The sequence below is a fragment of the Patagioenas fasciata genome, chromosome 3 (genome assembly GCF_037038585.1).
Source record: "Patagioenas fasciata isolate bPatFas1 chromosome 3, bPatFas1.hap1, whole genome shotgun sequence".
Taxonomy (NCBI): Eukaryota; Metazoa; Chordata; class Aves; order Columbiformes; family Columbidae; genus Patagioenas; species Patagioenas fasciata.
Window position 1 is genome coordinate 83,043,191 of NC_092522.1, and position 27,730 is coordinate 83,070,920.

The 27,730-nt window shown below is 44.9% G+C and overlaps 1 protein-coding gene across 2 annotated transcripts; it reads left to right on the forward strand.

The window, feature by feature from the left end:
• The first annotated feature begins 1,014 nt into the window (after nt 1–1,014).
• Nucleotides 1,015–27,730, forward strand: FAXC (failed axon connections homolog, metaxin like GST domain containing). 2 transcript variants are annotated; one of them, XM_071806716.1, is made up of 6 exons: nt 1,015–1,073; nt 1,890–2,025; nt 7,898–8,094; nt 14,268–14,485; nt 19,379–19,495; nt 21,021–27,730. In XM_071806716.1, the coding sequence occupies exons 2-6, from the start codon at nt 1,987–1,989 to the stop codon at nt 21,302–21,304; spliced, it is 855 nt and encodes a 284-aa protein (XP_071662817.1). In that variant the 5' UTR covers nt 1,015–1,073; nt 1,890–1,986; the 3' UTR covers nt 21,305–27,730. The 2 variants fall into 2 exon arrangements, with proteins under 2 accessions (XP_071662817.1, XP_065689834.2); XM_065833762.2 differs by lacking the exon at nt 1,015–1,073 and adding an exon at nt 1,118–1,394.

Consider the following 27,730-nt stretch of genomic DNA (forward strand, 5'->3'; position numbering starts at 1 on the left):
CAGAGCACAGCAGCCCTGCTGGTGAGCACAGGCAGGAGGCAGAGACCATCACCCTCACTGATGTTACACACTGGTGCAACTGGCCACCGGTGGCATTTGGAGCAGTTGGCACATGGATCTGAACTCTGTGGCTTTGCTCAGGGCTCTCCTCTTCCTCATCTTCCTCCTTTGTCTAATCTGTCCCATACCCTGAGATAAAGCGTCTACAAAGCCCTGGTCACAGAACTCATCTATGCCCTACTGGACACTGAAAATTGCTCCATTTGTGCGAACAATCAGGTCAGTTCTATTGCCCCCAATGGCATAATAAAACTTCCACCTTGTGGGAGCTTTTTGCAGCAGCTATGTACACACCACAGCATTTAATGAAGAACTAAGTATTTGGGCAGTGACATGAAACAGAAAACAAAATGCACTGTTAGCATTTTGGGGCCGGTGTGACACACAGAGCTGCAGGTATTGGACAGAATATAACACGAGCTCCTGCTCATATAATCACAAGGCACCCCAGGGACTCCCAGTGCCAGATACATCTTGAGGGTTTTGCTTTAGGGTCACTGTGCTTCCCTATCTTTGTACCTTGTCGTGTACCAGAATTACAGAAAGAAAATTGCTGCTGGATGCCAGGTGTTGAGTGACACGCATGGCACATTCAGGGGCAGTCAGGCACTGGCGTGTGATGGCGTGGTGCCTTTTGTCCCAAATACAGGATAAATAAAATACGAGGCCTCCGTTCCTCCATGAAGGAACAGCGCAGTGATGCTCGGAGCAGACGATCACGGGTACTTTAACAGAGGCGGCTCACACGCGAGCACTCAGACGCGAACCGCAGCCAGCAGCACGGCCTTTAGCCCCAGATTTTGGACGGAGGCTGCCGACCCCCGGCACTGGCTGTGTCTGTGCGCCCCCGGAGGGGACACGGGGGCATCCGCAAGGGCAGGCCCGGCCCCCCCATCCCCTCTCCTCCCCTCCCCGCCGCCTTGCGCAGCCGCGCAGCGACGGCTGAGGGAGGCGCGGGAGCCGCCCGGTCCTCCCCGCCGCCGCGGCTGGGCTGGCCGGGGCGGGACGGGCAGGTGGGGGCTGCGGGGCGCGGCGGGGGATGCGGGCCCGGGGCGCAGCATGCTGTGGGGGGTGGGCCTGGCGGCGCCCCGCTCCTGCGTGGCGGACTTGAGCCGCAACCGCAGCCTGTCCCTGGGCTGGTGCGCGGGGCCGGAGGAGCCGCCGCCCGCCCTCTATGGGGGGGAGATCGTCGCCTTCCCGCTGGCGGGCGGGGGCGCGGGCGGCACCATGGCGGCGCTGGGCTCTGACTCCTGGTGGAAGAAGACGCTGTACCTGACGGGCGGCGCCTTGCTGGCCGCCGCCGCCTACCTGCTCCATGAGCTGCTGGCCATACGGTGAGGCTGCGGCGGGGCCCCGGCTGCGGCGGGGCGGGGGGCTGCCCGCTGGGGAGAAGCGCTGGAAGCGAAGGGCTGAGGCGGCGCTCGGAGGCGTTTGCCCGAGGGGAGGGAGCGTTGAGGCCTGGTGGGTTGGTTTGTCTGCTTCACCGGGGTTTTTTCCATTTACCTTTTTATTTTTTAAAACCTTTTTTTTTTTTTTATTTTAAATGCCTTTCCCCCCATTTACCCTTTGCAGCAGTGCCCTGCGCTCGCCTCCACAGGTGTCCCCGGGCTGTCGCTGTGCGGGGCTGTGGCTGGCGCAGGGGGAGCCCAGCCCGCTCCTGGTGCCTCCATAGCCCGGGAGCCACGGATTAGAAACCCGCGGCAGCTCTTTACTGGAGGGGGTGTGTGTTGGTGTGTTGCCTCGGCCAGAATTTCTCCTTTTCTGTTTAATGTATTAATGTATCATGCACCTGTTCTTTTTTTTTTTACATTCCATTTTGCTTCTGACAGGAAAGAGGAAGAGCTTGATTCGAAAGATGCTATCATACTGCATCAGTTTTCAAGGCCTACCAATGGTGTTCCAAGCTTATCTCCGTTCTGTCTGAAAATGGAAACTTACTTAAGGATGGCTGATCTACCTTACCAGGTATATCTGTGCAGTTTTCCTTTACATTGCAGTTTTCTATAATTTAATGAAATGCCAAACAGGCATCCCCTCCAGTCTTCCTCACCCAGGGGGATGTAAACATACACCTAGAGCTAGGTGGGTACACCAAAACTTTTGTCTCTGGTCGTATTTGGTGTATAACCTTTAAAGATAGAACTTGAATAGGGTTGGTCTGGAGCAGCTCTGGTTTTAAATGGCAAAGCTAAATGGATGTTTCAATTTAAGTTGTCTGGAAATGGTGAAGTGGGAGAGCAGTCTGGAGTTTATGTAACACTAAATAAGACCCCGAAGCTGAAGCATAACATTGTTTGGTCTTTGAATTTCACCACGCAAAATAGATCAGGATTAGACAGCCGCGGCTTCTTATTTTCTTGGCGGGTTTCTCTCTGGAGCTCTCCTGGGAAGATGTGCTTGCCTTTTGCTTCAAATCCCATCCCATCCCATCCCAGTGAAGGGAAACAAGATTGCTTTTAGAGGTCGTGAATACTGCTCCTTAATTGGGGCTGGGTGCATTCCGTGCCATCTTCCTGCAGTGGGCGAAGCTCGAGCTATGCCGGTGAATGAAAACCAGGAGAGCAGAAATTTGAATCGAGCAGTCTCGCTTGTGAGCGTCAAGGTTTAGTTGTGACGCCGCGAGTCTGGCATGTGCCTTGTTGTGGCGTTGGCATGCAGGCTCTTTGAAGCATGGGGTAGGTTTCTTTTCTGTTTGTGTAGAGCATTGAGTGCATTTAAGATGACACAACAGTGGTGGTAAATATAATGAGGATCTCAGGTAGAAGAAATGTCTCTCTTTTTTTTGTCCCCAACTCATGCAAATTTGGCATCTTACTTTGTCTCAAAGAGACTGAGCTATAGGTAAGTTGCACACTCACCTGGTATGGGTTCAAATCACTTTTTAGTGCTGCATACCAAGGTGTTAGAATGTTTCATTTATGTCCAGTGTTTTACAAAGGAAAACCAACCATGTTACAACTTTTTTTTTTTCCTAAACAATTGTGGTTGATGTTCATTCAGCATCATAGGCGATTAAACTCCTTTATATCGGAAGTGAAAGAAAACCTTAATTAGTACATTTTGCTTAAGTGTGTTTTAGAACCTGAGTTTAATGTTCTTTATCTTAAGACTTAATGTTTAATCTGATACTCCAGAGCATTAAAGAGGGAGATTTACATCCCGTGGGATGTATTTCCCTCATTTAGTATTACAGAACCTGCAAGATGCTGAAGTTTGAACATGTCATTGTAGCAGGAGGACTAAATGCACATTGCTTCTGCACTCAAAGTAATTTGGGTAGAAATTGCATGTTTGAAAGGAAAGCTACTTTGGTGAGTTCTGTTTTCCTTCTAATGGCAGTTGATGTGGTTCAGAGGTCTGCAATGGTCAAAGTTGCTCTGGTGGAGAGTAGTTAAAGAAAGCTGCAGTATAGAAGATGGTTGTGACAGGATATGGTCACTTCTGAAAGATAACACTGCATTTGTGTGATTCGGGATGGAATCGTTCAGACAGCTGGTGCTGGGTAGAAGTGAATCACCCGTTTTTTTTGGAGGGAGAAAGATTTCCAGAGGGTTATCCTCCACTCTTTGTTTTCTGTACAGAATATCAGTATGACTTTTTTGGGGTTGCACTTCTCTCTATCCCTACTCGCTACCTGTGAGCACACCAAGCTGGCATAGGTCAGCAGGACCACCAAGCGATAGTCCTACCTTCAGCAGCTAGTGGCTCCCTCTTGTCCCTTCCTGCATGTGTTTTTCTGTGCCAGATCAGGCTGGGCTAGAGCTGGCCTAGCTGGAGCTGTGAAGGCTTAGTTTATTTGTTTTTAATCCAGCTTGGTTCTCCACATGCTCCACATGCTGTGCTGCAGGAGCAGGAACAGGTCCTGTGGGTGCTGGGAACATCAAGTTGATGCTTTTAGCCATGCTTGTATGGGCTTAAGGTGTTTGTGAAGTTATTGTCCCTATGTAGGGTTTTAGAGGTAAGTTTGGTGAAGCTAAGCTTACGGACAGAGGGTATAGCTTGCTTTCTGGAAGAGGCAGATGCTGTTTCTGTCCTGTGGCACTGCATTTGGCTCAGGAGGGCAGAGGAAGGTACGGATGCTGCCGTGGGATTAAGTTGTAGGGGACCAGAAGGCAGTGGGAGTGGAACCGTCAGGCAGTGAGGTCCTCGGTTGGAATTATGAAGTTTCCTATACTTTGACTGCCAAAGGAGGCTTTTATTTTGTTCCCTTGTGCCTGTGTTGCCTGTAGGTGATGGAGACATCTGATGGTCCCTGTGGTGGGCAGCGTTGTGAGGCTGTATGGGGGGTACAGCTGGACTCAGGAGGAAACCCCTCACCTCCCTGTGTGCCGGTGGCTGTGATGGAGAAGCGATGGCCCCACGGCTGGCAGCTGGTGCCAGGGCTCGCCTACGGAGACTGGCTGTGGTCATTGACTTCCTGGGGAGGGGATGCTTGGCAGGGGCAGTTGTGAAATGGGTTGAAGAAAAGGCAGTGAGGTGGTCAGACCGCTTTTACTTTTTTGATTCCTTGTGCTTATACTTTTTTTATGGTGCTTCAGACTGTTGAATCACGTGCTGTGTGTTACACAACATGCTTTAATGGCATGTGAGAAGTGAAATTGGGTGACACAGTCCTGCCTGACTCTCATTTGAATTCCTCCCAACAGATACGCTCTTGTAATGAGCTTACATAGTCTTGAAGCTGCCCTTCTAGGAGCGAGCTCTCTATCAAAACCAATTTGGCAGCCCCACCCCAGCTGGGCTGTCACAATACCTGTCTGTTTATTCAAAATGTTTGATGCTTTTCGTGATAAAGCTTGCTTTGAAGAGCCCACTTTGGGTGCTTGTGGAGATCTTTCCAGTGTTCCTTGATTCCCGCACAAATATGGAGAGCTGAGTGTTTATGTAATGTGAGAAGTAATTAGCACAGCAGAAACTTGCTGTTTTGATGCCCGGTCTGGGAAGATGGTTGCCTCCTTGGAAAGAGATGTGAGTAAAAGCATGAGCAGCATTAATTGAAAATATGGAGCTTAATTTTTTCTGGATAGTACTATAAAATTACCACAGAGGTGTCCTATGCCATTCTGTTTAGAAATTCCTCTATAAATGAGGTTATGGGGAGTGCTTGTTATTGTTCCTTTGCAGGCTGTGGTTCAGTTAAATGTATTATGAGGTATGAGGGTTTTGTGTGGGTTTTTTTTTTTTTTAATTATAATACCATAGCTTTTCCCTGCTTTGCAGCTGGAACAATTTTAAAGTGGAAAGTTAATAAATATTCGATGGCAATTAAGAGCAGCCATAAGGATACTGGAGGTTTCAAGCTTAAAAATACCCATTTGAGAACAGCGGATTCAAGAACAGTGTAACAGATTTGTCAGGACACTCAGGTTTTCTCAGGTCATTGGAAGATGTTTCCTTTTTTGTTTGATAAATGGTACATAATGAAACATTAAAATCCTGAGAAGGATTTTTTAAGTTTACCTAAACCAAGTTTCCTACAAGACCTTTAACTCTCATTTGTGTTTTTGAGAGTGTAATGTTAATGCAGCACTAACAAGATTTTATGCAGTGTATTTATTTATATAATATATGTGCTTGAAAAAATGTGTAATTGAATAATAAGAACTTGCTCTTTTTTTTCTGGGTTGCAAATGATATGGACTATAGTAATTGCAATATGTAATAAACACGTCTTCAAGTCTAATAGCTTCTGCAAAATTTCAGTGTTTGTGCACAAGAAGGGAATCTCATGCTGAAAGGGCTTAATGAAGATGAAGCCAGCAAGGCTCAGTGCTGTATCAACACACTGTGTAGGTCCAGGAAAAGATTATGATTCTGTAGTAAATTGATAATGAAAAATTATGGAAACCTATCAGTTAATCTGAGTGCTGAAAGAGCCTTTTTGCTGAAGGAAAGGTCTGGAAGGATGGGGCAGTGCTCTCAGTGTCAAGTGCTCAGCAGTTTTAGAGTTTCGTGGCCCAGAGCAGTAACCCCCATGTCACCCATGGTGGCAGGTGGGGTGGATGCAGTTGCTTTGCTCACCCACGCAGGGATGCGGTAGATGAGACGTTATATAATCCAGTGTCCCTATCGTGCTCTTTGGGCAGAAGTCCCAGAAAAGGCTACAGCCAGGAGACATTGTTTTCCCAGCAGCGTCACCTGTTCTGTCTGTTTCCATCCACGAGGGAAGAGCTGCCGGGAATGGCTGCGTGTTTGTGGTGCTTTGCCCATCCGCGTTTTGGGCGGCAGCCGGGCTGCTGCTCTCTCAGACCGAGCTGGAGGTGCCTGGAGGTGTGTGCTCCTTGCTGCGAGGGGACTGCGGTCTGCCTGTAGCGAATTCAAAAAGGGTAAATACATGCAACCCAAACAGGTCAGTCCAGAACTGCTAACCCTAAACCTTCAGCAATTAGGACCTAAATTCCAAAATGCTTAGGGTGGCTACCAGAGGCTGAGTGCAGAACCTTTTTCTGAGCCTTTGTGGTTTGGCTTTCTCAGAAAGGATTTTTTGTTCACTAAATGACAGGACATGAGGATGCGAATTGTGGGAAAGGAAGAAAGCTTTACCTTGTGTCTCTGCCTTTAGAAGTAAAAGAGAATTGAAGTGAAATGTCTGATCCCCTTTTGGAAGCCCACAATTCCTCTCCTGCTTGTCAGATGAGACATACAATCTCTAATCTCTATATTTTACCCTCTCCAGCTGTAAAATGCGGAAAATACTTTGCTTCTTGTGCATGAGTGCTTCACTGGGCACATGTACCACTATTCAGCAATGCACTAGTGCTTTATTGGTGCTGGGCTCTTGGAGACCCAGTTCTGATAAGTGTAGTCTGTAAATGTATGAGATTTCTAAGTTACAAAGTTGCAGAAGCATATGTAGGGCAGATTTCCCTCCTGCCCAGAGAAGGAATGATATGCCTTTCATTATACACTTGTGATTATGTATATTTTATCCTTGGAGGTAATGCAGCTATCTGAGATAGGTAGTGAATCAATCTTTATAAAGTACTCCTAACATGAAAAGTGCTGCTCTGTGCAAGAGCCAAATTTAGGGGTGAGTCTTGTGATTAAAAAACTTGTTTAGAATAATGAACCAAATCTTCTGGGAAATCTGGGCATCTCCAACCCCTTAAATAACTCAGGTACTTAAATAATATTATATCATGTGGCATCCAGCATAAAAGCATATAACATCTTGCAGGGCCTGGAAATAATTAATTTCATCTGAATTGTCATATAGGGTAAAGTTGTTGCTGTGACTGAACAGCTGCCACTAGTCTAGAGTATTGAATTAAAAAAAAAGGCAGAGAAGGGCAATGAAGCTGGTGAGGAGCTTGGAGCACAATTCTGACGAGGAGTGGCTGAGGGAACTGGGGCTGTTAAGCCTGGAGAAAAGGAGGCTGAGGGGAGACCTTATTGCTGTCTACAACTACCTGAAAGGAGGTTGTGGCATGGAGGATGTTGGTCTCTTCTCACAAGTAGCAAGTGATAGGACAAGAGGAAATGGCCTCAAGTTGCACCAGGGGAGGTTTAGATTGGAAATAGGAAAAAATTCTTCCCAGAAAGGGTTGTCAGGATCAGGCTGCCCAGGGAAGTGGTGGAGTCACCATCCCTGGAGGTATTTAAAAGGTGTTTAGATGAGGCTCTTAGGGACATGGTTTAGTGATGGGCTTGGTAGTGCTGGGTTAACAGTTAGACTCGATGTTATTTAAGTTCTGTTCCAAGCAAAATGATTGTGATTCTATAATGTTGCCTTTAAAAACACAAAAATATTTTTAAAGCTTTATTCTTGTTGAAACAGAACTTGAATGGCCTTTTTTTCTGCATGTTTGTTTGTTTACTTACCTTTTTTTTTCCTTAGAATTACTTTGATGGAAAACTTTCCCCTCAAGGGAAAATGCCTTGGATAGAATACAATCACAAGCAAGTATCTGGCACCGAGTTCATTATTGACTTCTTGGAAGAGAAACTTGGAGTGAACTTGAATAAACACCTTGGTCCGCACGAAAGAGCTGTTTCCAGAGCCATAACAAAAATGGTGGAGGAGCACCTGTACTGGTAAGCTTGCATGGCGAAGCTGGCTGCGCTCTTGTGCTGCCAGATATGCGCCTGTGCTGCGGCCTTATTTTCTCTCTCTGAAAGTGTGGGTACCCAATTTTTAATTTCACAACTCTCTTCACCTTAGAAAACTGCTGCTTCTTTCTGTGTACGCAGGCGTAACTCCCCTGACAGCTGTAGCGCAGTGTGGGTGAGGTGAGGAGTTCAGGCCCATTGCCTGCAGCTTTGCAGAAGGGAGCAGCACTGGGCTGTTCCTCTGACCTGTTTCATATGACCTCCATATAAAACCAGCCTTCCTAATAAAGAGGGAAAAAATATCAAGATGCCTAGATACATTTGTGGTTTGGGGAGTGGGTGGGAACAAATCCAGCATTTAGTGTGAATCCAGAATATTGTGTTCTTACAGTTATTGATTTTATTTATCTGTGCGTGTGATGACAGTGTGGATTATTGCCTTTCCTGTAAAACAGGATACTCCTGGTTAATATGTATTGCTGGCAACACTGCCAGGTGATAGGATGCAGTATTAGTCACAGTATACTGAGAAGCCGAGGTGTGTGAATGGAAAACATAAATATAACCTTACTGGTACTTTATGCATTTTACTGACACCTTTGAAAATAACACCTGTAGTTTTCCCTCACCACTTTACATTTCAGTCCTTTTTTACAAAGTCCCCTTTCCAGTCTGGATTCACAGAAGTAGCAGGTGGACATGACATCTTACATGCTGTATTGGCTGCCTCAGTAGGGACAAGGCTCCTTCCAAATAGTTTGCGTTCTAGCATGCATTTAAGTCCCTACTGTAATAAGTCTTGCATTTATATTTCACTTATTTTCTTAAAAAAATGTGTGATTTAACTAGAATGCCCTTACCTGCTTTTTCATCCACCTTATGATCAAAGATGAGCAGCAGCATGTGTACATACAGTTCTGCAAATAATTTTTAGTGTTTCAAGGGAACAATTTTAGCGTTCAGTAGGCCGATTTAAATGATGTAGTTTAGAAATGTAATCCTTACTTTCCAAGAAGTGTGACCTTCACCAGTTACACCCATGTGCAGTGCCATAGCCTCAAAAATCTGACTCAAATGCCTGCAAGTGTGATTTAAAAAAAAATTTCACTTCCCCAATTATTATAGCTGCCAAAGGGAAGATGAGGCCTTTTAATCCCTTAAAGCTCCATCTCCTTGCTTTAGTGTCAGTTGTTTTGTGGTTCGTAGACTTAACTGCTTTAAATGTAACATTACTGATGGCAAATTTATATGGCTGTTGTCTGAATTACAAACCGTGCTTTCCTCTATGAAGCTGTTGTCTGTCCATCTGTGAAGCTGTTGTCTGTCTGTCCAGACTCCCCCTGAGCTGACTCGGCACTGCTGGGTCTGACACAGGGGAGCACAGGGGACAGGTAGTGCAGGTTCGGGTGCTGACCCAGGCAGATGGCATCGAAATGGGTGGACAACACTAGACCAAGTAAGAGCAGAGGTGTGCACGCCTGACTGTATATCCCTGTTGCCTTTCCTGTTTAGGCACACAGTTGAGTTTCCCTAAGGCGTGTATTTTTGCTGCAGTGTAGAAAAACATCCAACTCTAAGTCTTACTGTATGTCGCTGCTGTGTGGCTGTACCAGAGGCTTGCTGTAGTGGTGAGGTTACACCATGCTGGTTCTCTGTACTGGGCAAAGCCTGAGCTATGAGGCGTCACAGTTGTAGTGCTATAATTCCTGGTTAACATCTTTGACCATCCTGTAGTTACACTAAAATAGAACCAGGCTTTAGCTGCATAGAACCGCCTTTCTGCCTGACAGCATGGCGTCTGTGGTTGTGGGATCCTTTCATTTTGGTCCTTGAACCTGTCCACCTGTCTCACCAGAAGCTTAGGGTTTGTTCATGGTGTCCTCAAGTCCCATGGTGAGGAATTCGTAATGGTGATGGCCTTTCTGCACAATAAGATTTATAAAATCAAGCCTCCAAAGCAGCAATATAAAATGTGATTCCTACCATTTCATGGCCAGCAGCATGGAAAGTAGCTTCATCATAAATAAGTAATACTGCAGTACATTTATTGAACGCACAAGCTAAGTACATCCTGTGGTGTGCTGTCTCTGGATGGAGCTAATCCTGGTGGGTGCTCAGCATGTCCTCCTGAACCGTTTTGCTTTTGCCAAGGTAATTGCTCATCTTCACCAATTAGTGCCTCTTACAGGTGGAAATTGCTGCTCTGGCTGGAGTTGGGAGCAGTGCAGGGCTGTTGTGAACCTCAGCCTCTGGACACTCTGCTTCCACCCAGTGCCTGGCAGAGGTCAGGCAGGAAGACAGGGAGTGAGTGTGTCTATCTTAGTGCTGGGATTAGAGCATATCTCAGAGATGCACCAGACTGATTTGGAGCTGGCACTGGAGCTCCTGTGCCTGGGGAATGTCATAACTATAAGGCTTTTGCTATGTTTAAATCTGCAAAAGAAAAAAGCCTACTAACCTGGATGGGTGTTGGGCTGAATCAGCAGGGAAGAGATGGGAGCAGACTGATTCTTGTGGCTCTTGCTCCAGATCTTGGATCCAGAGCAGACCTCTGTCATGTGCTCAGGGCTTGGCCTGGGTCACCTCCACTGCCTGCAGTGACTCGTGGGCCCTCAGAAACCTGTGGAGCACCCACAGCCATCTTCAGGATGCACTGAGTTTTTGGTGTATATGGAGCATATTTGTGGGATCAGACCTCTGTGTAAGATGGGCTGGAGGACGTCAGGTTCTCGCGTCCTTCTGGTGCTGGCACGCCGGGCTTGGCAGCACTGCTGGCGTTCAAACCAGGCAGCTCCTGGTGCCTGGAAAGCTGGCAGCCCCTGCGGGGTGATTGCTGGCACTTTAATCTAAGGAGAAGGATTGCAGGTCGGTGTCACAAATGGGCTTAGTGAGAACCTAAAACCTTGAATATGCAGCTTAACAAAACTAACCCATTAGATTGGTTTATCTGTATTGTCAAACAGAACCCTAGTGATTTGTGTGTGTGTATATATATATATATATATGTATAAATAGACATACATATTTAACTCATTTCTAGCTTTGTCTTTCAAGAAGACCATGTAAACATCATGTATGTGGTGAGTGCTTGAAGTACAGGAAAAGCAAATAAAAACTAATCTGCCTTTGGTCGGTGTTCAGACTTGCCATGTATTATACATAAAATATGTTTGTAATATGAATATGTTTAAATACATCAAGCCAATTATAAGAGTGACGTCTCTCCTGCTGTTAACAATGATGAGGCTTGAATGTCACCGGCAGCTTAAAAGCCAGTTGCTCTGGGAAGTCGCGCAGCAGGTGGGCTTTCTACAGCTGATTGTGGAATGAATTTGTTATTACGCTTATGTATATCAAGAAATTCCACCCTGCACAGGTTCTGATAGGAAAAATAACCCCCAGTTCACATCCTTGTGAACACCTCCCCTTTGCCTTGATGTGCAGACAGTTTGGGGATAATCAGGCAAGCCGCTGCCGATGAGTCACTTTCTCCATCTCCTCTCCTGATTTATGTATTGAGGCCAAAGCTGGTGTTACATTTAGACTTCAGATTTGCTTCACCCCCGCAGCATTGCTCTTTAACGCATTATTGTTTTATTTATACTCTTAAGATTCGTACAGATGTAGATGTACTGGCACAAATGGGAACGTTAATGTTTCCCAAAATGCTCAGTTCAGGCCATTATTTAAAATAATTATGTCATCCTATAAATACTAATGGTAGTTTAAACGGTGTAGTTATGCTGAAGTAGGTTATGTAGCCTACCCAATTTCTGGCATTTCCTAACCTTTTGTAATGTAGATATTACTCTGTTAGTGTAGTCTGAGCAGAGGGATGATGGGTGGCATTAAATGAAGAGGAGTATGTTTTGGTAGGAAGCACAGATTAATGAACCTTTGAGTAGAATTCTTTTAACAAAGTGCTCGTAAAGCCAGTTTTAAAAGTGCTTTTAACTGTCTGTCTGAATCTGAGCCTACTTTTTTCTTTGCTTTTGTGTGCTCAGAACAATAAAATTTTAGAAGTAAACTCTCTGGTTGTCCATTTAGCTGCCTTCATTGCCCATGTAAATTTGAGATTTGGGACATGTGACAATTTATTCAAAGTGACAAGCAGATGTCTTAAGACTGTGCTTGACATCTTAGCCTAAGCAGGATTACCCAAATCCTGTGCAATTCTGCTTTTCCTGCACTGCTGTCCTGATAGTTAAATGCTTGATCTCATCTCTGCCTTTTCCACACCCAAAGACCTTTCCCCCCAGAGCATGGGAAATGTATTTTTACTTTAAAGTGTAGGCCAGTTAGCTTTGTGGGAAACCTTGTTCATCCCGTCTCATGAAATTAAACCATCCTGAATGTGGTTGATCATTTTTGATGTGGTGCCAGCTCGCTGGTGTGGTTGGAGTGAACAATAGTAATGGCAAGTCCGCAGGGCCAAGTCAGTCTTGTGTGACTGGGGTGACTTTTAAAAGGAGCTGCGGAGTCTCCCGACTTTCTATATTTTCTTCCTTTTTTGTTGTCCCTCTCTGTGGCCAGACCTGTTGCCCTAAAGCAGTTAAGCTGTGCTGCAGAGTTGCTGAGTGAAGCTGGTCAGGTCCATGCTGGGGAAAGAGGGTCTTTGCACACAGCAGTGTTCTTAGAGAACAGGTTTTTCCTAGCATATCCAAGTAATAAATAATAATTTACAGATATAGATAGTGTTCGTAGTTATTTCCCAGTGTTTGCATCAAGACCAGGGTTTTTCTTCCTATTCAGAGCTGTACCTGCCCAAGGGACCATGTCTTTTCCCAGGCCTGTGAAACTCAACTAATGGAACGTTCTGCTCTGTGGAGCACCCTTATGCTTTCAGCCCAGTCTTCTTTCCATCCTTCTTAAATCCTCTTTTATTCCCCGCGCAAGGCAGTGTCACATCGCATCTTCTAGCCGAGGTTAATACTTCGGAGTTTCAGTAGCCATTAATTTCTGTGCTTGCTGACTTCATGTTTGCCATCTTGTGCTGGTGCCTCTCGCTAAATCTGGCTTTGTTTCAGACTCTGCTGTCCTGAAACCAGCCCAGTGACATGAGTTGATTCACCCATTTTGGAAAACAAGGGTTGTGCAGAATGCCCCAGTTCAAAGAGTGGTACTGAACAGTGTGTGAGTTTAGGTAAAGACAGTTTCATGGGTAAAGCAAAAACTGCGCACACAAGCAAAACAAAACAAGAAATTCATTCACTACTTCCTATGGGCAGGCAGGTGTTCAGCCATCTCCAGGACAGCAGGGCTCTATCATATGGAATGATTACATTGGAAGCCAGACACCATAACTCTGAATGTGCCCCCTTTCCTTCCTCTGCTCCAGCTTTATATGCTGAGCATGATGTCATATGGTATGGGATATCCCTTTGGTCGGTTTTGGTCAGCTGTCCCAGCTGTGTCCTCTCCCAGCTCCTTGTGCACCCCCAGCCTACTCACTGCTGGGATGCTGTGGGGACGAGAAAAGGCCTTGACTCTGTGTAAGCACTACTCATGAGTAACTAAAACATCCCTGTGTTATCAACACTGTTTCTAGCACAAATCCAAAACATAGCCACATACCAGCTACTATGAAGAAAATTAACTCTATACCAGCCAAAACCAACACAGTTGGTTTCTAAGAAGAGCAGAGTTCTTCTGAAAAATGACTGGTACAATATTTTTGTTGGGGCAAAGTTACTACTTGGCTAAGTTTCAGCAGTATAGAAAACAATGAGAACAGGTTGGTGGGAATGATTGGTTTCTTCGTGGGCTGTTTGGTTGTTGTTTTCCCCAGGCCTGTGCACTCAATCAGCTTTAGCCAATAAATCGTGGCACTTTTGGCACTGTGTTTTCTTATGTGAGCTTAGCAGAATTCTGCAGCTTTTATTTTATATTGCAATGTGAATCTCATTTTCTCTTAAAGTGCATTGTGGTTTACTGAGAAAATAAAGCACTGGGCAGCCTGCGATAGTATTGCAAAGTCAGTTTGCTGTCACTCTGAGTTTCATCAGGGTCTACTCTTCACTAGAAACTACCTCTCCATCAGGGCAGTGAGCGCTCAGCTTTAAAAAAACTCACTGCCTAACTTTTGTGTAAGACTTTGCAGGGTTCTCATGGGCTGTCTGGGTACTGTGTTGCTCTAACTTATTTTTGCATCCCTCTAGGACTTTGGCTTACTGCCAATGGGTGGAAAATCTTCACGAGACACAAAAGATGGTGTCACTTTTTGGCCCCTTCAGCGACTTGCTGAAGTGGATCTTCTGCCATCTGACTAAAGGGATCGTGAAGCGTGAGATGTACGGCCACGGCATCGGCCGCTTCTCTGAGGAGGAGATGTACACGCTGATGGAGAAGGACATGCGGACACTAGCTGGCCTCCTGGGTAACGTACAGCAAGTTAACACACATTCTGGTTGTTCACAACCCACTGTCCACAGGGTGAAATCGACTGCGAGTGCTTCCTGGCAGCTTGGTGGTGTACACAAATAATCTCATTTTGTCAATAGGTGGAGTCCACACTGCTGCTGTCATTCAGTGCCACCCTTGATCTCAGAGAGACAGTGTTTCTTTCCCTGCTCTTTTTTTGCTACCAAATTGTGTGTCTAGAGGGATATGTGGCTTTCTCCAAGCATTAGCTAGGTGTATCTAAAGAAGCAGAATGTGGCCTGCAATTTTGGAAGAGCATTTTGCTGTTTGAATTTAGGAAAATGTAGTGTTTAGCTTTGCATGTGAAACCTCTTACTTATATTTTGGAGTGGGGGGGGTCACATTTTTTCTTCATGGGAGTCATGGCTGTTTGATAGATTGTTATGAGGCTGCTGTTTGAAAACCCTTTGCAGATGTTATTTTGGTGAGCTGGACTTTGTTGTATTTGGTTGGTGTTGGCAGCTTTATTCAAAGCTGCTGGTAGGAGATGGGTCTGTGTTGTCAAAGTGGGTGGTTTTAAGCTTCTTGGTTGTCATGGATGGATCCCATAGGGTTAGTTTGAAGGTTGACCTCACTCAACTAGAACCACATGAGCCTCATTTCTGTTGTGTAGCTCAGGCTGAAATCTGCGCTGGAGCTGTCTGCACTGTGCTGCTTGCCTTGCAGTTTGCTGAGAGCTAACAATATTGTGCTTCTGTGTTAAAATTTACAAGTTGAGGAATTCGTTTGGGGCAGATTGTCGCTTCCCTTGAGCTTGTGTCTCTTGCACAAGCAACCAAGAAAGTTTGTATCTGTGTGGCTGCTTTGTTCCCTGTTATGATGGCTTTAAAGAGGTGGCTGAGTGGAGGGCAGGGCTGCCTCCATGCCCTGTGCTCTGAAGGGGGGACACATTGCATGTGCTCTAAATAAGTAAAGGTGGAGTGGATGGGGAGAGCAGGATGAGAGCAACAGGCAAAAACTGAATGCTTGCTGGAAAAGGGAAGGAAGAGAGATGCTCCTGGACTTCTGAGGTGTTTTGGAAATGAAGATATTTACAGAGGACCTAGATGGGGCTGTGTAGGGTGTTCTGTAACTTTGTTTTCTGAAACAAACCTGCCAAGTTGCTGGATTTGGAGCAATATGGAAAAAAAGACGTGATGCATGGGGCACAATGGGCAAGTGGGATATTTTTTGACAGCTCCTTTTCTGTCAGTGCTTTCTCATGCTGCATTTTATTTGTTAACAAGAAAACCTGGTTTTGGAGCTTAAGAGATCCATTTTCTTTCTGATGGAGGAAGCGAGGGAGCAGCTCATTTGAGAAGAAAAAGTCTGGGCACATCTGCTGCAGAGCTGTGGCCAGCCCAGGGTACCCTCCCCTGTGGGACTGCTGTTGCTGCAGCTTCAAGGTTGGCACCACGTGTCTCCATGTACATCACAGAGAGGAGTGGGGTTGGGATGGGGCTGGGACAAGTTTAACCTATGACTTGGGTGCTCAGCGGAGCCCCCCGGTTCTGGCTGGTCAATTCTGGCAGGCTGAATGGAGCAGCAGTGGATGTGTCTTCTTCCTTGGGTGGCTTGGGTCATCTCCTTGTGAAGGTAAATGCTATAATCAGTCTCTTACATTTGGTGGGGAGAAATCACTGGAAATCTTCAAAGTTAAGGTGTTATTTTTTTTTCCAATTTTTTTTTTTTTTTAATGTCTGATACATGTTATCTGCAGGGATTTATTTTTCCTTCCAGATTATTGATGAGAATGTGGTGCCTGGTCTACTTCAAAGAGCCTTGATGGGCATCTGTTGTATTCTTCTTATTTTAATACATTGCCAGCTGAATGTTGTATGTTTTCTTATCTTCCCTTCAGAAATGGATGTCAGATTATTCAGTGTGTAGTTACATGAATCATATTTGCCCTTTGATTATTGGTACGTTTATCTGCTTTTATGTAATTGCCCTGATTTTTCATTAACACCAACATGCTCAGGTTTTCTCCAGTCAGCTGTATATGGTTGGGTCTAGTAACTGTGGCCTCCAGGTGGTGTCACTGGGATGGGGACAGGAGGTGGGATGCGGACTTCCAGCCTGGCTGGAAACTGCTGTTTCACGGCGGGGAGGGGAAGGCAATCAGTCAGCTGTTGGCTGCACAAAAATCTTTGTGAGATTCTACTCCACATATATGTGCCCATGTGTTTTCCTAGAAGAGGAAGCAATTGGGGTTTTGGTTGTTAATTAGAAGGCAATCTTAAGATCCTAAAAAGGATACTTATGATGCAGAATAGCTGCACATACCAAACTGTAGCTGTCAGTCATCAGGAATATCAGATTAATTTAATGCTCCCTGTTTTTTAACAGGAACCATTCACATGGGAACAAGAATAACTTAAATTCCAAGTGCTCCTTCCAGAGAATGACAGCTTGGCAGCCGCCAGGTCTTGTGATGCTCATTTTGACATTCCCAGTCACATTTTGGGTGCTACTTTTTTTCCTTTTTCATTTCTGAGGATAATTTTTCCTTCTCCCATGTACCTGTTTCCCTAACAGAATCCTCCAGATGTCTTATAAACCTAGAAAAGGGAACTAATCATCCTGTGATGGATCGGCTTGCCCCATTGATATCACCTTGCTCTCTGTCCTGCAGCTCTTAAACCACAACTGTAATTTCCTTGTGGTGTTGTAGTTTCGTACTGCCTGGTAGTGTAAGGAAATGGGGGGAACTGAGCAGGGTACAGGTCTCCTGCCAGACCTGTGTCTTGCACATCTGTCTCTTACAGGGGTTTCTTGACCCAGTGCTCAAGTAGCTGCTTTTTAATCCTCTGGCGCATGTATCTGTGAATAGAGGAGCTGTGTGCTCGCAAATCCCTGGGCAGTACAAATTTCATCCAAGACTGGTGTGACCTGGTGGTTGCATTTTTGTGGGATTAGCCAGAGGATACAGGGAGGTGTTGAAGGTTATGAGTGCTATGGCAGCCTCAATGCAACAGGCACTGTGTAGTCAGACATAACACTAGACACTGAGAGGTGACACCTGGTCTGTCAGAAAGTCTTCTGGAAAAAAGTTGCACTGAAGGTTTTGGGAACAGATTGGAATTGGTAGAAGGAAATGTGCATACAGGCTGTGTTATGCAGCGCAGGGTGATCTAAAACCAGATTTAGTTTTATGGAACCACAGCTCTATTTCCTTCTCTTCCCCTTTGTTTCCACACACCTGAAGGTGCAGGTGCTGTGCCAGGGGGGAGCCACTCTGTTTGCAAAAGAGCGGGATGGTTCAGCCCTCACTCACTGCCTGCCTTCGTTGTAGCAAGGTGGAAACGGCATTAATTGCTTCCCAGCACATTGCTGTGGATGGAGTCTCAAACCCAGTTGTATGGTCCTGAATTCCTAGTGTTGGCATATAACTGTGGTTTGGGGACCAATTTTTGAGCTGTGTTTAAAATCAATGAATGCTATGCGTCACGTAAATGCTGAGAAGACACAACATCTACCCCATACATAGTTTTCAAACAATAGATTGATGCAATCGTGAAAGAGCTGGGGAGACTTAACTCCATGTTAAAATTACACCTGACAGGCTAGAGGAGGTTATTCCTGAGCACTGCTTTGCTCCACTGTAGTACAGGGGAATGACAGCATTCATTGGATTGTACTCCAGAATTTGATGCATTTTACTGCTGGACAGTTTTTCTAAACTCGCTCAATAACCCTAACACTTAATAACCTGCTGGATTACAGACAGCTTATATTGGTCAGGGGAAGAGTGTCCTCGGGAGGTGGGATAACTGGATTTGGAGAATTCAATTACATACCACATTTCACAGAGTTTATAGCACTTTGGGCCAAGGCAGAGACAGTGAAACCATCTAACCTGACCTCTGCAATACCCCATGTTTCACCTGTGTGTGCTGTGTGTGGTCTTTGCTCCAGGTCTTGTGCCTGTGGTGACGAAAACATTTATACTGGAGATTTCTTTGCAAATGGTGGCTTTGAAATGTGATTTTCTTCCCTATCTTAGGTAGTTATCTATCTGTTTGTGCTGTGGTGGCCTCTCAGGACCATCATGGCATTGGGATGCCCAGAGAGGTAAGCAGAATAGTGGTGTGGAGCAGACACATCCCTCCTCTGACCCCGGCCAGTTCCAAGTGGCTGTTGAGTCACTTGCCTGCCTGAGGTGCCTCTGTTTGGTCCCTGCCAGGTAGAAATGAGTGTTTGGAGGTGGGGGCACCTCACTGATGCTGTGAGAGAGGAGTTGCTCGCTCCTTCTGATGGCTGTGTCTTCCTCCTGGAGATGCGGGTTGTTTCTGAGCAGCCACTGCCAGTCTGACTGCTGCATCAGTTTAGGAAAACTTTGGGTATGGCTTTCCTTTTTTGTGTGATCAGTTGAGTAACCTGAAGCTGGGTCTGCGTGCAGGAGAGATACAGGGTGATGAGCTTCTTTCAGCAAATGCATTAGTGATTTCCAACCATGGCTGAACGATTTTGGGTTTGCACTGAAGGAGAAAATCGTGCTTGCAGGCACCTGCTGGCTGCAGAGAAGGTTTTAAATGCAGCAGAACTAGTGCAGTGTGTGTGCGCTGTCAGCAGTGACGAGCAGAGGAGGTTATGTGACCAGTGGTGGGTTTGTAATGGGCCTGGTTACAGAAATGGTGAGTACAGGGGAAGCTGCAGTGATGGTTTTCACCTGCTGAACCCTGGAAACAGCTTTCGAACCATATTCAGTGTTGAATCCCTGTCTTTGAACAGGTGAACCTTTTCAGCTGAATGATTTCAGTAAAAAAAAAAATACACTGAATATGTAACCAGGAAATTATTTTTTTGTTCTTAATAACTGGGGAGAAGTGACATCCAGTCGAGAAATGTTTTGCTGTTGTATTTACAGGTGACAAGAAGTACATTATGGGACCACACGTTTCCACTGTTGATGCCACTGTCTTCGGGCATCTGGCACAGGCCATGTGGACACTACCAGGTACTCGACCAGAGAGACTAATTAAAGGTAAGAAAGCTCAGGTGATCTCTGATGAAAAACTCTTGGTGGCATTTGCCATGTTTAAACTTGAAGCACCTTGTAAGGACATTTGAAGACTGCATCGCTGGCTGTCCTTGCCTTTGATGTAACATTTGTATCCTGTAATGTTGTTTTCTCTTAAAATTCTTGTTTTTCTGTTTAATGTTCCACATGGAAATTGTTTCTATTCCTGTACTTGATCTTTTCGCTGTCTAACATAGCAAGGACTGAATGCGTTTAATAAATGACTGCTGAGTAAAGTACAAGAAGACGGGCGCATGGCCATGAGCCAAATTCTGCTGAACTGAGTAGTTTTGTTGACAGTGGAACTGCACGTGCTATTGTTCTGCTGAAATTACAGCCTTTGCTGTTATTGAAGATGCTGAGCAAGAAAAAGGTCCAGCCTGACTTTGGAGTCACTGTATTTTTGCATGAATTGGAAACCAGCATAGCCTTCCATTCCACTTGTTGTTTTTCCTTTTTTTTTTTTCTTGTGGGGTGGTATAGGCGTGTCAAAGTATCTTTGCATCCCTTTTCAGAATAAAGCTGTGCAGCATGAAAAATGGGAAGAGCTAAGGAGGAAAAGGATGTAAAATAGGTGCAAATGAAATGAATGTGACCTGTGGATCTTTGTGAAAGAGACTGCTACTAAAGCAACAGTGAAGAGGCTTGGACTTCCTCATTATTAAAACTTTGAGGAAGAAAATACTTAGAGGATATAAGTATTGTCTATACAATTCTTCCCTTTGATGTCTGGCAAATGGCAGATAAAGTCCTCAAGTGTCCGTGGCTTTCAAGGAGGAATACTATGTTTGGTGAACTAGTTTGTCTTAACTACATGGTAATAGATGCAAATACCCAAGCAATATGGTTGATTCTCTGTACCCAACCACTTACTCATGCTGTTGTGCTATTATTTCTTTGAATTCTTTCGTAATTTCTTCTCTAAGCACAGTCTAAGCATACATGTCTATATAAACACGAGGTGTAAGGTATTAAGGCTGGTAACATTAGGGGTGAGCCAGTGACTGTATAAAAACTTTACAGTGTGAATTTATCTTGCAGGCAAGGCTGCCATCTGGTGGTGGAAACTGCAAATTTTCTCTATTTTACTAACCAAGTGTTGTTTAAATAGGATCAAATTGTCTTTAGAAACCAGGTTTCTGCAAAGTAAGCAGGATTTTACTATGAAAAACTTACAGTATTATTATCTTGTCTTGATTTATTTCTGTAGAGGTTGAATTTGGGATAATTATTTTGTTACATGCGTTTATATTTATGCCAGTGTAACCCTTCTTGTTGTATGTAGGTTAATAATACGTGTTTTAAGTTACATGAAAGTTCCAAACAGAGCTGCTAAGAGGATTGATGGGATCTTGACACTTTGAAACCTCTTTGGGAGGAACCTGCACAATTTATTTTGAAACAGTGCCAACATCTTTCTGCATCAGTAGGTGAGTTAGAGCATTATTGACTGGATGCATTTACTGGAGTCTGTTGTGCTGTGTTTCAGGTGAACTGATTAACCTTGCTATGTATTGTGAAAGAATAAGGAGGAAATTTTGGCCAGAATGGCACCATGATGATGACAACACTCTGTATGAATCTGAGGAAAGCAGCGAAGCGAGCAAGACTTACTCCCCTTTGCGGGACTTGAGTTTTTATTCAAGGACAGAAACACTTGATGAGGAAGGGAACAGTATTTCTCAAACCCCTGACACAGATTACACTGGACACTCACTCTTTGATTCGGATGTGGACATGGATGAGTACAGAGATCATGAACAATGCAAGTGATGCATACAAGCATCTCCCATTTTGCAGACAAGCTGTTCTTGGCACCTGTCTGATGTATTTTCTCCTCCAGGTCTGGAAGAGGTTTATACCACTTTGGAAGAGACCATTGTGCTTGACTCAACTGTCACATGCTACCTGGACTATTTCAACCTTATTTCATTTTGTGTAACTGTTCAAGTGGAACCAAGGTAAACTGTTACTTAAAACACATGTGGACAAACTGAAGGTCCAGAAGGCAACAGGACCTTTCAATCTACATTTTTGTTTGTGTTCAAAACCAGGTCCCGCAACCAGGTGGGACAGACCTCTGGGAAGTGGAGCATTTGCCAGAGCTGGTTTGTGTTGATACCTTTACAGGAATGGGCTCAGGACAAAAATGGAAGAGGCTTGACTGGCACACCTTTCTCCCATGGAAGAAAATAATTGATGCTGTATTGATTTGGTGGAGTTTCGGGAGGGCTTTTAGCTGATAGCTACCTGTACTTTGGGTGCATATGTTTATAGTGTCTGCAGGAAAAACCTGCTCCTGATTCTTTCAGAGACAGTCAAGGAAGGCGGGAAGAAAACATATTCCTGCAGAAAGGAACTTTTTAGTGATTCTTTGCAAAAGATTGAAATCACTAGTCTAGAATATTTTTATTCAGAAGGGAAATGTCAATTTTAATGTATAATCTCACAAACGCTCATCTGGAATGTGTGTTGGTCAAAACCTGCCTCAGGCATCTAAATTTTTTCTGTGTTTTTGAATGATTGTTATTACGTTTTTGCTTCCTGCCTCTGGCTGTTGTCTGCTATTGCTAGGCAAGGCTAAGGAATTGGGATTTGTTACTAAAGAATGGTGCATCTCAGCACTGGGTGCTTTGTGCTCTTTACCAACAGACACATCAAACCCATGGAGCTTGCAAAGCAGTTTGCGGTGTTTCTAGGCATGGGATGCTGTGGAAATGCAAGATGTTGGCCAAGGCAATCAACTGCTTTAGAGCTGCCTAGGAAGGTGCTTCAGTGGGTGCGATATTTTAATTATGACCTTCTCAATGAGTTACAGTTAGATGAATCAGGATCCCTCAACAAAATTTTTATAATGTACTGGTGATGCCACGTGTTCTGGGAGCAGATAGGGCAGACAACTGCTTTAGCATGTTAATTGTTGGTAGTCCTAATAGTCTGGAGCTTGAAATAACTGCAGTTTTCAAAGAACACCTCTCTCTCTTGGATTCTGGAGTGTCTCCTGCAGAGGAAAGTGCTTGTGCTGAGGAAACACTGAGCTAACTGTGGCACTGAAAGCAGGGGAACACAAATCTGCAGTGAGTCTCCAGCTCTGTTCATGCATGGGAGCCACCACAGCGAGAGCTGGCAAGTGTGGTGTGGCCTGAGGTGGGTGTGAATTTGCACTTGTTTCCTCAGTTCCCCAGCCATATCCTTGGTGCCATGTTCTGATCAATAATCTCAGTTGTTGTGGGCAAGTGTCATTTGGAAAGCGGACCAAAACCAAGAAGGAGGAGGATATCATCCGGTTACTTGGGACCCCTCTCAGGAAACTAAGCACAGGAATAGGGCACAAGAAGATGAATCTTGGGCTTGAAAGCACAGAGGCGATGGCTTAAAATGTCCGAAACTTCATAGACAAGTCAGGGTAGTTGCTGCCTGCAGAGACGTAGGCATTGGTATTCTGGATAAAAAGTATTCATGTCAGAAAGCTCGTCTTTAAAAACATTTGCATGTTGGAAATTCTGATGGAGATGTTCTTGTTCATTTGCCTATGTGCGTTTGAAGGCCGTGCTTTCTGCATCTTTTCAGCATTGTGAGGGTGTGGTTGCAGGTATGGAGGCTCCTGCTGACAGCAGATGAGTCCCATCTGTTTGTCACGGTTACTAAAAGACCAGCCTGAGTTCAGCAGAAAGTGTCATCTTTATAATTTTGGTGGGCTGACTGATATGTCTTTGTCAATGGCGCTTGTGACATCCCAAAAAGCAGGTTAACCACAAGTTGGTGGTGTAATTTTACCCTCCCATGCGTGCACAGCCTGATTTGGATTTTGTGTGGCTTGGCACAGAGATGGGCAGTGCCACAGCTGGTGTCATGCCGTGACCTTGTTTGTCTGCCCCACCTCAGAGCTGCTGGTGTGCTGGCTGGGGCTGGTGCCACCACAGCATGATGTGGGGACCTGCGCTGAGGATTTAGGTGCCTCGCAGGGTCACACTTACATTCACAGCCAGAGATTTTTATTTTTACCTTGGTTTCGAATAACTGGTGTGTTATCAGTGGAAACTGAACCTCACCCTCCCTGGCCAGGTAATGGGCTTTGTCCTTGGGGAGGGTGAAAAAAAGAGAGGATCCAAAGGGGTTGTAGAAATGGGAGCGGCGTTTTGCTGTGGACTGAATCATAGAATAGTTTGGGTTGGAAGGGACCTTCAAAGGTCATCTAGTCCAACCCCCCTGCAATGAGCAGGGGCATTTTCAACTAGATCAGGTTGCTCAGAGCCCCGTCCAGCCTGGCCTTGAATGTTTCCAGGGATGGGGCATCTACCACGTCTCTGGACAACCCGTTCCATGTTTCACCACCCTCATTGTAAAAAAATTCTGAGGTTTTTCAGGGTGTTAATCAGTGAGGTGAATGTATTTTGTAGCTCATCACATGCCTTCCCTTTCTGAGGGACTACTCAGGATTCCTTTAGAGGAGAAGTTAGTTGGGAGAAGTTAGTTGGCTTTCTCCTTATGACAGCTACTCTAGATAAAGTCTGTGTTGTTATGTTTGGCCATGTTTCAAACTGGAGGTGAAATTAGTAAACAGTGTCTCTTTAGGAAGTTGTAGGTGTAGTATTTTGTTCAGGTTTGGTAGGAAATCCTTGTGTATATTTATCCCATCCAGAAACGAATACTGACTGTTAGACCTGTTTAAAAGGATTTAATCCAAGCTTTTTTTTTTTTTTAATGTGGAAACTCATCTTGGCAAGGTGTTCCTGGGCAGAAAAAAAGATGTTTTAGAAAAAAAAAAATTACTCTTTCAACAGATATGAAAAAGTGCTAGTCCATTTTGGTTTGCATGGGAAAGAGAAGACAAGAGTTTTCCTCAATAAAAACAGAAAATTCTTGAACTTTCCAAAATTCTGCTAGAAGAGCAACATTTTCTTAGTTCCACAGTGGTTTTTTTCCCTTCAATCATCTTTATTTTCTATCTTGGGGCCGAGGGGCTATGCAGAACTAAAAATAGTCATTAGGCATCTTTATTTCCTCTGTTTTGTTTTCTTCCTCACTGATGAAAATTGCAAGCAAGTCCATCGTAGGGATGCCAAAGGTCCTGGCTGTGCTGCTGGCGGGGGCTGGGGACACCAGGTGTCTCTGCAGCAGTGCCACCTGGGACAGCTGTGCCGTGGGTGAGCTGGGATGGCCACTTCAAGCTGGAGGAGGAAGGAAACCACAACGTTGTGTCTGAGGTGACACCGACCACATAATGTTTTTCCCTGGCCAGGTGTCCTGCTTTGGTGACCAGATGCTAATTGCAGGGTGACATTAAGAAAGGCTCAGGGACCTTTGTCTGAGCATCAGATGTCCGTCAGGTCCCTGAGAGCATCACAGCTAAATCTGGTCGTGGTCCCAGCCACAGCCCTGGGCTGGTTTCGGAGAGAGTGGTCCATGGTCCTGGCAGGAGGAGAGCTTGGTTGGGGCTCCTCTATGCTGTCCATCCCCTCCCAAAATAGGGCACGGGACCTTTGGGTGGTCAGGGAAGGAGGCAGTGGGTGGGAGAGGCGTGGATGCCAGGAGGGTGCAGAGTGGTGGGTCACCACAGGACACAGGCTGAACCTGCAGCCTGGCCAACACCCCTGTTCCAGCAACAGGTAGGAGCCCTGCCCTGCTCACCACCTGGAGAACAACCCGCATCCCACTGAGATATAGCAGGCTTCCTCCTGGTTACTTTACCTCAAATGCCCCCAAAGGCTGAGCATTTGCCCTTGTTTCTGTGGTTCTACTTTAAGAGAGTGGATAATTAGTCTGCTCCTCATTTGGGAGTTTAAATCAAGGCTTGCATTTCCAGTACAGTTAGATTTGAAGCAGTCTGTTGTTTTTTCATGTGAATAGCAGTGTTTGACTGTGTAACACTCTGTCATGTCAGACGGGATTTGTTTACCCCTGTCGGCCTCCTTGGCTCTGTCAGCAGAGCTCACTGTTACCGAGTGGGGGAAACAGACGCCAGGACGTGTATAGGTCCTACAGAAATCCTACAAATGTGGTGCTTGATTTAAAAACCAAACCAAACCTGATGTTTCAGATCTGGAGGACTGTTCCCATCCAATTATAACACTGCAAGTTACACGTTTTGATCTTTAAAACCTTGGCAATGTCCCTCCAGATCTATATTCTCTTTGAAAAAATATTGCCTGAAATATTTCTGCAGCAGCAGATCAGGCACAAATTTCCTTTTGTCAGTGATGTCTGCTCAAGTAATCATGACAGTTTCATGCTGTTTTCATTGAAGGGGCTATATCTGTCAGATACTAAGCCTTACAAAATATTGCCTGCTGGAAAAGTGTTATGTGCAGATTTATGCAGGGCAGCTCACCAAGTAAAATTTCTGTGGCAGAGGATGAATTCAAGTGGGTCTTGTCCTTAGATGTTTGAATAAGAATTTGAATCTGTTTTCTGACAAGTAGCTATTTAGCCTAGCCTCCTCCATCTCCAAATACTGCAAAATAAGGAATTAGGCACATGATCGAATTTAAGCAAATTATGCTCTCTAAATGCAGAATTATGTTGAATGGCCCAGTAGCTAGTGTATGGAAATTTTTATATATATATATATATATATATATGTACATATATATAGTGTGAGTTGTCAGTGGCTGTGATCTGGAGGAGCACCCAAGCGGTAGTGTCTAATCCCAGGGACCAGGAGTAGAGGTACCTCTGACAGTGGTGATTTCAGCATTTGACTAATGCTATGGGTATTTGTGTGTGCTGTGCTACGTGTTGGGTGTTCGTTAGTGCCAGGTGGGCAGCAGAGGGACCCCTTTTGGTAGCTGTGGCTCCGGTGAGGCTGCCACCGTTCTGTCACCCCGTGCCTGCGCTGCAGAGTCATCTGCATCCTGGTGACGAAGGGCAAGGACAAGGATTCTTTTGGGTTTGACCCCTTTACAGAGCATTGTGGTGAGCCCAGCTTTGAGATTCCTGGTGAACGTGGGCTGTCATGGTCGTCTGGTACCCTGTCAAGGGAAGGTGTTCCTCTGTACCTCATGGGTTGCTGGTAGGAGGGGGGGATTTAATTTTCAGGCCAGTGACCCTTGTCTTTACAGCTTTGTCTTAGTGGAGGAAGTTGTAACAACATGAATCAGCTCTGTCTCAGTGGTTTTAGGCAATCCTCTTTCCTTGATGGCCATCAGGGAGGGCTTTTCTTGCATTCCTTCCCGGTGGAAGTACCCTCATGTGAACTACTTCTCAACAAAGGTTTCCACAGCTCCCTGAGGAGTTTGGTAAAGAAATGGGGTGTCTGTGTACAGCACAGGAGTCTCAGTCAATGAAAACATTCAGTGTGTTCCTGCAGTGCTAAACTGTTAGTGCCACATCCTGCTTGCCCCACTTCCAGATTTTTAAGGCCAGAGGAGATCATTATGGACCATTAGTCTGACTTGTGCATAAAAAGGATTGTAGGATTTCATCTAATGATTTCCACATTCAGCTTAACAAACTAAAGCTGAAATGGAGCATATGCTTCCAGAACGCATTCAACTTTTGCAGAACAAATAAAATCCTTCCTCCTTTGAAGTCACTGTCAGAAGTGCCATTTGCTTCAGGGAGGCCAGAGTTTCCAACCAAGCTTCCAAGTGACCCAGAAATTACAATTTCTCTTGCTCCTCTAATTATGCTCACCTAAAAATTTATCTTATTGGGGGCAGTAAGACAAGCAAAACATGATCCTGTTTTTTTTCAACTCTAAACAATAAAAAAGTACTTTTTAAAGCTTCACTGGTTGTATTGTTGTTCTCACTGGGCACTATGTGTGTTCTTCCCTCACTTCTTAGTTTGTTCTTACAACTAATCTTGAATGTGCGGGCTTATATTTTTCAGGATACTTGAAGAAAGCAAATCCCAAAGTTTTAGTCATTGGGGTGTGCAATCCAGCAAGAATAAAGTATGTGCTAGCTGCAGTGTATGAGAGTTAGCAAAATGAAGCAACACATTGCGAAATGAGGACTTTAATGCTGTAGCTACACCATGTTGTTTGTCTATGAACTTACATGAGACATACATTATTTTAGCACTGTTATTACTACTAGTTTATAAAGCCATATTTAAAATTGTACACTTAATTGTAACATAACTTTGAATTGTGCACTGTGTTGATCCATGTGTGTATATATATGAAAATCTGTATATTTTGTCTTTATGCTGTATGTCACTGGTGTGTAAATTATAACTAATGGATCTAAAATA